The 10,971-nt window shown below is 39.6% G+C and overlaps 1 protein-coding gene across 1 annotated transcript in view; it reads left to right on the top strand.

Moving 5' to 3' along the window:
* Positions 1–210: 210 nt before the first annotated feature.
* Positions 211–10,971, top strand: part of sae1 (SUMO1 activating enzyme subunit 1) — a 15,540-nt gene continuing 4,779 nt past the window's right edge. The window contains exons 1-6 of the mRNA XM_054599856.1: positions 211–475; positions 1,812–1,923; positions 2,464–2,637; positions 6,621–6,766; positions 7,789–7,888; positions 8,005–8,110. Coding sequence (XP_054455831.1) covers positions 375–475; positions 1,812–1,923; positions 2,464–2,637; positions 6,621–6,766; positions 7,789–7,888; positions 8,005–8,110 — 739 coding nt within the window. The 5' untranslated portion in view covers positions 211–374. The remainder of the gene's footprint in view (positions 476–1,811; positions 1,924–2,463; positions 2,638–6,620; positions 6,767–7,788; positions 7,889–8,004; positions 8,111–10,971) is intronic.

The raw sequence follows: 10,971 nt of genomic DNA on the forward strand, positions 1-10,971 counted from the left end.
CTTACTGGCCGATTGCATACAATTACAAGCCAGTAATGTAGATACACACATGAGTTCCTTTATATTGATAAGATTTAAATGAGAATTACAAACAGATATAAACTTAAAAACTAACACGAGGATGAAGAACTGTCTGATATAAACTCTAACGGAATAAACTACAACAAACAAGTCGATAAATTGTAACATTTATTGTAAGAAAAAGCGAGAAAACGTCGGCATCCTATCTATTGTTTCGCTTTGATGACGTCATCAGTGAGCGCCATTCAGCGGGACGGCCGTTGCGTTTGAATCAACTGCATCTGTAGCTGCGCTGGAGGAGAGAAAAAAAAGGTCTCTTTGCACCGTGATCCTCGTCTTCAGAGGGATACAACATGATCGATATGATCGAGAAGGAGGACCCGGTCATCAGCGAGGAGGAGGCGGCTCAGTACGACCGACAGATCCGTCTGTGGGGGCTGGATGCCCAGAAGAGGTCAGTTAGCTCAGTTAGCTCAGTTAGCTCAGCAGGCTAGCTGGTGTAGCGGAGGGTGGAGGTGGTGGTGGTGCCCTCCTGCTCTTAGTTAGAAGAGAGAGACAGATCTGGCCTATGATTACATTACATTACATTACAGTACATTACACTACATTACATTACAGTACATTACATTACATTACAGTACATTACAGTACATTACATTACATTACAGTACATTACATTACATTACAGTACATTACAGTACATTACATTACAGTACATTACAGTACATTACATTACATTACATTACATTACATTACAGTACATTACATTACATTACACTACATTACATTACAGTACATTACATTTACAGTACATTACATTACATTACATTACATTACACTACATTACATTACATTACACATACAGTACATTACAGTACATTACATTACAGTACATTACAGTACATTACATTACATTACATACATTACACATTACAGTACATTACATTACATTACATTACATTACAGTACATTACATTACATTACATTACATTACATTACATTACAGTACATTACAGTACATTACAGTACATTACATTACATTACATTACATTACATTACAGTACATTACATTACATTACAGTACATTACAGTACATTACATTACATTACAGTACATTACATTACAGTCATTTAACTGTAGCTGTTGAATGAGCATCCATGTTGCATATGTGCAGCTAAGAATGTCTTAAAAGTTCAAAAGCTAAAAAAGTTTTAACACCCAAATGAATGGGTATTGGCAAGCTAATTGCTAACCTGTTTTTACATTACATTACATTACATTACATTACAGTCATTTATCCAAAGCGACTTACAATCAGTAGTATATTACATATCATTCACACACTGATGACAGGTTACCATCAAGGTGACGTCGGGCGATATTGAGGTTGAAATGCCATAAATGTATTATTATTAATGGTTATATCACTATTGTTCAGAGGGCATTAAGTGAACGATTCATAGATGTGAAGGTCATTTTCCCGAATAAAACAGCCTGGATAGCAGCATCACTATCATCTGTATCAGTCTCCAGTGTTGTTCTATTACTCCTCGGTTGCAGCGCATAGCTGACGACATAAGTTAAACTTGGTTTATCTGTATTTTGTTGCATAACTGGTCTCTCCACATTTAATTAAGCATCTCTAGTGCAACGTTTTTTTTTTTTTTAAATGAGACATTCCTTTAAAAAAAACGTTAAATTAACAAATTTGTTACAAACCCATAGAGCACATATCACACATTCATCAGCATGAGTATTTGTATAAGTATTTACTTGTAATTTTTTTCCAGATTACGAGGGTCCCGTGTGCTCCTGGCAGGTTTGGGTGGTTTAGGGGCTGAAGTGGCCAAGAACTTAATCCTGGCTGGAGTTAAAGGACTGACTTTGCTGGATCACGAACAGGTACATATGCTCACACAGCACACACACGAAAATGTGTACTTTCCCCTGTCTTTATCAGAGGTCACTGTCGCCTATAGAGTTTACTTGGGCTGTAGCTTAAATGTAAAAAATCTTTGTTTTTAAGCTATCACTAAACATCTGTATGATATATTCAACGTCCAGTCTTTGCTGTACTGTAAGTGTACTGTAAGTCCACTAGATGGTGCCTGTTGCAAAGTAATGATTTTTACTTTCAGTAGAGAAACAAACCAGCTATTTTGCATTGAGTATTGTTGTAACATTGCAATAACAGCTTAATTCTGGTGTCATATGACGTTTTTGAAGTGAGTATATAATCTACATCATGCACGTCTTTGCTCTCTGTGAACCTATGTAATCTTTGAAAAATACTTATCTATATATATATATATTTTTTTTTAAAGAATGGAAACACAGAATTTCCAATGAAAAAAAAATATACCCTTAGGTCACAATGTAAAATCATCCAGCACAATCCTCCCCCTGCTTTGCACCCCCCCTCCCACTTGTGTGGCCCACCAGGTGTCGGAGGAGTCGTGTCGAGCTCAGTTCCTGGTTCCGGTGACAGCTCGGGGTCAGAATCGAGCCCAGGCCTCTCTTGAGCGAGGGCAGAACCTCAACCCGATGGTGGAGGTCCACGCGGACCAAGACAGAGTCGAAGACAAGCCAGACGACTTCTTCCTGCAGTTTGATGCGGTGAGTGGAAATGAGAGTTCATTAGAGACACCCAAACTCTGACTGAACAGCTCTATTCAAATATGTTAGTGTCGTAGTATAAATAGGATTTTTTTTAAACTAAGATGAATGATTTGACTTAAAAGCACTTGAAACTACTTTGAGCACCCAGTCTCTTACCACCCGGTCTGACCACTAGATGTCCCTCATTGCCCGTATCGTTCACCAGGAGCTCTCCTTGTTCTGCTCTGGCTCCAGCACCAAATCACGCAAGCGGTGCTGCACTATCGGCACCAGCTGAGCTTTATTCTTCAGGCAAAACAGTAATGGACACATTTTTTTGATTCAAAGGTCTTCCTTACCGCTGGCTTGTGATATGATTAGCCTGTTAATTATGTAACGATGACAGCTGCTTTTTTTAGAGACGGTTTTTGCCTTATATGGTCCTGTAGGGTTTACAGCAGTGGGTGGAGGATGAGCTTTTTGGTTGGCTGTTAAAAAACATCTCCACTCATGTGACACTTTGCCAAAAAGTCAGACCTGGAAGACAAACATGGGCACCTTTCTGCAGCAGCTTGATTACATATGATCTCATGGAAAAAAAAAAAATTATGATGAGGATTTTTTTTTTCTTTTGTGTTTTAGAACGTTTGCTCCGAAACTGACATGACTATGAGACAACACACACACACACACACACACACACACACACACACACACACACACACACACACACACACACACACACATATATATGAATGTGTACACGCTTTACATTGTTAAAGAAACTCTGCATTTTGAGAAGATAAAAGGTTTTATAATATCATAGCTCAACCTGTAGCAGGAATTTAATGCCCACTGGGTGTTCGCACATTATGCTGTAACAAACAATTATGATTATACCTTTGTTGTTAAGCCAGCAGACGGGTTTAGAGTGAGCAATAAATGGATTTCAATAAATTAATTTCCACAGGCAGCTCTTCACACAGACTGGATCTCAGTTTTGAAGGCAAACAATGTATTTGAACACCATCAGTGGAATAACAGAGCTATTTTTCTTTTTTTACCCTCCTGTTGTGTCTGAATTGTCGGCAGTCTTCCTCCCCTCTGGGGGTGCTAAGTGAGGGTCATGGGGAGGCAGGGGGGAGGAAGACGGCAGCGAGACGGAGTGAAGTGAGGATGGGATGAGATGGGTGTTAGTAGGACGGAGGGAGGAGGAGAGGAGGCAGGAAACATTTAAAAAGCTTGAGATGAAATTCAAAAGTGGAAAAACAGAAGGGGTGTTGGTGGAGGGGTGTCTATGTGTGGCTCGGCGGGAAGATGGAGGGTGATTAAAGTGGAGCGGTTGGAGTGCGGTCACAGTTTTCATATGAGAGGCCTAATTACTGAGGGAGGACATACAATAGGAAAAACACACACTGTCCATCTGGGCAAACACAGAGTACAGCTGACTCACTTACTGACACTCTCATTGCATGTTCATAGTACAATGGTTTTATTTTCATGCTGTGGTTCATTTTAGTCAGAAAAATACCGCATACATAAAACCATGACAGGAAAACTGTTTTATTTCGGTTTCTTTCCCCCTTGGTTACATTTTTTTCCCCCTTGGTTACATTTTTTCCCCCTTTGGTTACATATTTATAAATATATATATATTGATTATAAAAACTAATCAGATTCATCCATCCATCCATCCATTTCCTTCCGCTTATCCGGGGCCGGGTCGCGGGGGCAGCAAGCTAAGGAGGGTCCTCCAGACGTCCTTCTCCCCAGCAACACTTTCCAGCTCCTCCTGGGGAACCCCGAGGCGTTCAGGCCAGAAGAGATATATAAACTCTCCAGCGTGTTCTGGGTCTACCCCGGGGCCTCTTACCAGTTGGACGTGCCTGGAAAACCTCTAAAGGGAGGCGTCCAGGAGGCATCCTGATCAGATGCCCGAGCCACCTCAGCTGGCCCCTTTCCACGCGAAGGAGCAGCGGCTCTACTCCGAGCTCCCTCCGGATGTCTGAGCTCCTCACCCATCTCTAAGGCTGAGCCCAGCCACCCTACGAAGGAAGCTCATTTCGGCCGCTTGTATTCGCGATCTCATTCTTTCGGTCACTACCCAAAGCTCATGACCATAGGTGAGGGTTGGAACATAGATGGACTGGTAAATCCAGAGCTTTGCCTTTCGGCTCAGCTCCTTCTTCACCAAAACGGTCCGGTACAACGCCCGCATCACTGCTGACGCTGCACCGAACCGCCTGTCCATCTCCCGCTCCATTTTACCCTCACTCGTGAATAAGATCCCAAGATACTTGAACTCCCTCGCTTGGGGCAGTGACTCACTCCCAACCCAGAGGGTGCAATCCACCGTTTTCCGGAAGAGAACCATGGCCTCAGACTTGGAGGTACTGACTCTCATCGTCCGATTCATTGGGGTTTTGTGAATCGCTCTTAGTCTGACCCCTCCCCCGAGACCACTTTGCCTTGGGAGACCCTACCAGGAGCTATTGCCCCCGACAACACAGCTCTCAGGATCACTGGGGCACACAAACCCCTCCACCACGATAAGGTGGCGATTCATTGGAGGAGTGGTCCTTCGAGCACAAACATATTCAAATTTTTATATATCTTTCAATTGTGATTGGTGTAATATCGTTAAAAAAATAACATGAAGAAAATACAAAAAAATATCATGTGAAATAACCAGTGTGGTTCAAATTTGTCAGTGTTTAGAACGGCATAGCTAGTAGATTCTAATTAAAAAAACATGTTTTGTTTTCTTTTAATGCCATTTTAAAAAAAGTTCCTGTTTACCTCCCATCCCTTTCTTATCTTTCTAATGCTTTAATCATGGCGTGCTCTGGGGTCAAACTATTTGTAAGCAAGTCATTTGTAGGAAGGAAATAGGTGGAGGTTAAGGGCTGATGTTGTGCATCCACCAGGCTGTTTGAGTAGTCCATCTAAAGTTGTTGCATTTTGTGAAAGAAAGATAAAGTGTGACGTTTTGTTTTTCCATGACGGATAGAATTTCAGCTTTTCATATATGCTCTAGAGGGTGACGTCCTACTGTAAATACTGGGAACACTGGTCCTCGGCCCTGGTCTGCTTGCTGCTATGTGTGACCCTTATCAGTGAGCTGAGGGTGTTTTGGGGTGTGATGGACTGGGTGGGCAGGATAAGGTGGACCCAGCCCAGCGGTCAGTTGTTTACAGCCAGACACCAGGTCACCCTGGTCTCATTATGGGACACTGTGTTGTCTTTGGCCTTGTTTGGTTGGTTTGTTCAGGCCAGCTATCACCAGATGCTGCTGCAGTGGGTGTGTCCCGGTCAGTTTGGCAGCCGGTCAGCCGCTGTTCTTAATTTGACGTTTCAAAGAATTCAGCAGGCTGAAAGTTAGTTGCTTTTGCAGCCATTTTTTTAAGATATAGAAGGTGTCTGTCTGTCCCTCAGGGATTCAAAGCAAGAACACAATTACCGTTTGATATTTTCTGTTATCGCAAGCGATTTTTGGTGTTATGTTAATGAAAATGGAAATGAGCAAATAACGGCTCAAAAAACAAAGCGTGTTGGAGGAGAAGATGCCCTACATACCAACGCAGCAGGAGTTCAGTTTCATGCATTCAAATTGTTCAAGATTAAAGTAGTTGAAAGGTGGAGGAAATGCAAAACTTGAAATGTAAACGGTACTTGTTGACAGGAAGGGTCGCATTCAGCAGTCCATCTTTGCATGTACAGTGTAGCATTTCAGTAGTTGCAGAAAGAGGGGTTTTTTCGAGCTCAATTTTCCTTTCTTTAATTGCAAACAAAGAGTTATTTGGTTTATTAGGGTGGAGCTATTTGTTTCACAGTCATTTACTCTCGTCTTGTATTAAATCGACTATTGACGATACATTGTCGTTGTCGGGACACAGAAAATTAGAAGCAGAGTCGCAGACGCTGCCTGCTGGTCAACCGTTTGACCAGCAGGCAGCCTCTCTGACCAGATCGCCCTCTGATTATGTTTTTTCCTCCCTCAGGTGTGTCTGACAGGCTGCTCCAGAGACCTGATGGTGCGGGTGGACCAGCTCTGTTCTAAGCACAACATCAAGGTCTTTTGTGGGGATGTCTATGGTTACTATGGTTACATGTTCTGCAACCTCGGAAAAGAGCACAACTACGTGGAGTAAGTGCGGGCGACAACAATTTGAAGTGTTGGAGCTTCTTCCTTGGGTTAATAAGTGCCTTTGCTTCAGAGCCCTGCAATAGGGATTCTTTTTAGAGATACTGACAAAGTTATGATATTTTTGTTTTTAAATGTTTTTATTGTGAAGCATTGTTTTCTTAGATAGCAATACAGCTATTGCAATGCTTCTTTTCCATATTGGCAAACATAATGTCAAAATAAACAAGAAGAGCTCTCTTTAAAACAGATTTAAAAGAACAGAAAGAGAAAATATTTACCGCTCCTCTGTAATTTAACTCTTTGTTTCTGATTTTAACCATTGTGGAAATTACAGGATGTGGTCTGTAACACTGTGAAACTCTGCAGGTCCAAACCAAAAGAGAATACCACCGTCGTGCTGGTTCACAGATGGGCCTTTATATAGACATTAACATACTAACCACCAATGAGATTTCCAAAAATATTTTTGACTTCCTCTATTTTCACACGAATATCAAATATCACCCAGGGCGGATTAAAGAAATAAAGTAGGAAAAGTAGCCCTCTACACAGCAGTGTGAGCACTGCAGACTCTTTCTCTATGCTTTATCTGGACGCACAACTCATCACATTACATAACTAAACATTCTTTTGAGTTTTAACATTTTTAAGCACATGCATATGCCCTATATAAGTGCTGTTAAATATGGATTTTAGAAAGGTGAAAAGTAACTATAAAATTAACTTTAAAAAAATGATTTCAATATTTCCTGATGGTATTTATTTAAATTAGTTTTTTTAATTGTCTTCACTTACCAGTTCAATGGCATTATTTGACTGATGGAAATGTAATTATTTGTGGTTGCAAGATAATTTTCTCCTCAGGTCAAACGCTATTACGTTGCAGCTAGAATGAATGAAAATAGTTGCTTGTGTATTTAATGTATATACAGAACCTTTTCGTGATCTTTATCTAATGTAATTCTGATTTATGTTTCTGGATATAATGTAGGATATCTTTGTCTCCACTCTCTCTTTTTTAGGGAGAAACTGAAACTGGTGAAACCGACTGGAAATTCTAATGACGGTCCAGAGGCAAAGAAGGCCAAAGTCGACCCCAACGAGACCACCATGGTGAAAAAGGTCAATGAGTGCATCTTTAAACTTACAGTAAAATAAACTTACAGTAAAATGTGTTTTATTTTATTTTTATTTTTATAATACATTTTTATTTTTTTTAATACTCTCCAACCAATCAGACGGCCAGTTACTGCACTCTGAAGGAAGCTCTGGAGGTCGACTGGACAACTGAGAAGGCCAAAGCTGGGATGAAGAGGACACCAGTGGACTACTTCATGCTTCACGGTACTTAAAGCCTAATTTCAAATTAACATTTTCAATTCAAAACCTTTGTTGTTGTTGTTGTTTTTTGTCAGAAACAATAATCAATTTTCAGATTTAAGATACTTTGAGCTCTGGAAACTGCTGAGGGTGTTGTGTTTATTTTAATTTTAAGCAATTAATCAACTATAGGAAAATACAGTAAGTAAAGACAAATAGAAAATGAAGATAATCAGTAGCTGCAACCCCAGAAAGGTGAGCAGCTCTACCTTAAATTTTACCATTTCATTCTATGAAATGCCAAATATTAAGGAGTTTTCTAAAAATTGTAATCTTTGTAAAAAAAAAAAATTAAGGAATTCTTATTTGTTGTGAAACTATGCATTTTAGTTTGAATATGAGATTATTCTTTTTCATTAGAGGTGATAACAGGCGGTCGAGCACAAGAGAGGTTTTGTGACATTTCTGCGTAGGAGGCAGGACACAAACAGAATTTCCATACAGAGAATTGATCAAATATAACAAAGAATAGAAATTTGAAACTGAAAATGCGTAGGTACCCCGCAGCGAGACTGAAACGCCTACCGTGAAAATGCAAAGTCACTGGTTCCAAAATCATGTCCATAAAGTTTGTTAAATGTCGTTCTGGAGAGAAGGGTCAGCGGTTAAAATGTCAAGCCAAAAGATGTTGGTGTGGTTTCAAATGTTTAGGACCATCACACCCAAAGGAACCTTTTGACCCTTTAAGTTAAATCTGAAATGTTCCTTCCTGTTTTTCAGGTTATTTACGGTATCTGATGACCTTTTCTTTAAGAGTTGTTGTTGTCCCTGTTGTCACCTGGCCCTGCACCACCCCCTGTCGCTGCACGCTAGTTTCCATCACAGGCTGTCCATGGCCAGTCATGTGCACTGAGCGTAGAGTAGAGAACAGCCAGACTCCTACACCGCATGACGTAGAGCACAAGAGAGTAGGAAGTAGCCAGAACATAGGTATTGAGTGCACATTTAATTTATGGAAGCTTTCCTTAACATTAAGGTGGTAAAATTTAAAAATGTTGTTAAACTTTGACAGGATGCATAGGTGACAAATACTTTGTTTATGTCATATTTGAAATTACATTATATGAGATTGGGATCTTTCCTATTGCCTGAAGGGGAACCGGAGGTTGGGCTCTTAACGACTGTAACCGATGTATGAGAGCTGTGCAAGTCAATGTATGGGGCACGCTCACACTGCGCCAACGTGCACTGAGAGGCACGCGAGGACGGCCCGGGCCATGTCGGCAAATCAAGGAGAAGCTCTTTTAACCGACACACAGGAAGAGCGAATTCAATCTCTGCTAAGGGGGACAATTATTCTATTTGCAATAAGCACAAAACAAAACTACTACATTATAGGTCACAAAGTTGGTTATTTGAGAGAAGAGTAGTTAGTTTGAATAAAAACACGAGTATAAATACCCTGTACCCTGAAAGCATCATTCAAGAAACAGGTTTCATGAGAAATTTTAGAAAGTTTTATAACATCTGTCGAAGTATTCCATTTTTTTTTTTAATGTAAACTTTTAGAAAGTTCGTAGCCAATGACACTCTGGCAGATTACTTCTATTTATACTATATACAATATACTATAGACTATATACAACTATATCTTGATATATATAAGGACAAAGGAAATAAGATGCTATGATATATCTGCATAATGTTTTATTAATCAAATTTCAGCCGTAGAATAATAATATATCGTCTTAGTATTTATTTAATTGTGGCACTGGCGATTTTGTCGGTCACATTCACAACACCACGCAAATGCATATAACAATGTATCAATAAAAGTTATGAATGATTTCCTGTACAAAAATAATCGAAATTGGTTTCAGCTTCAAGTTGTTCTAATAATGCACACTGAGGAGTTCAAACTACTTCTATGCTGGCTCTTTGTGTTGGGTTTCTGCAGCTTATAGATTTATTTTTGAGAAAAGCTAACAAAAGCTAAACAATTTTTTACCTAAATTCACAGTCATGGAATTCATTGTTTATTTCAATTTTGGTTCCTTTGAACGTAGACAAGTCTCTGATTCATAATTTAGGATAATAAAGTGAGACAAACTCTTGATAAAAGGTTTCATCACTTTGTTTTAAAATCATATTAGATACAAACAACTTTGACAATTTATAACAATATCAGCCAAATGCAGATGTGCAGTATTTGATAGATATTCCTTTATTGATCCACATGGGGAAATTCGGGTGTTGCAGCAGCTCAAGTACAGAGAAACAGATTAAGATAATAAATAAAACATATAATACAATAAAAATAAAAATGTACAGTATATTTACATTTGTGCAATGTGTGCAGTATTTCACTTATTAGTGTTAGTATTAGCACTTATACTTAAGTATAGGATCTGAACACTTCTTGGCTGGTGCATTTGGGGTGTGTGACAGTTGTCGTGACCTTCAGTCTAATACAGCAACTGCCCTCTCTGAAAAAAAAGCACTGAAACTGTAGCCTCGCCCTGTCCTCAGTCTGATCTGAGTGGAAACTCAGAGTTGTTTGTTACATTTAGGAGGCAGTGTTATTATTCCTCCGCTGTTTCTATATTTGGAGCTAGCTTTTTTTTTTTGTTCTCGGCGACCGATGAGGAAGTGGCTCTTCCTCTGTTACAACTGCTTCCTGTCTGACTAGGAACAGTCGAGTGATCTGAACCGCGGCTGTGTGTGTGTGTGTGTGTGTGTGTTAGCTCATTATCATCAGTATCTCTGATCTTCATAACACCCTTTGTTAATAGAGCAAGAGAAAAGATGACTCGTAAATATTTGAATAAAAGCAAAAACAGAAGATCTTTCCTGTAAATTACAGTATATAAAGAATAAAATAGGTC

The sequence above is a fragment of the Anoplopoma fimbria genome, chromosome 1 (assembly GCF_027596085.1).
Source record: "Anoplopoma fimbria isolate UVic2021 breed Golden Eagle Sablefish chromosome 1, Afim_UVic_2022, whole genome shotgun sequence".
Lineage (NCBI taxonomy): Eukaryota > Metazoa > Chordata > Actinopteri > Perciformes > Anoplopomatidae > Anoplopoma > Anoplopoma fimbria.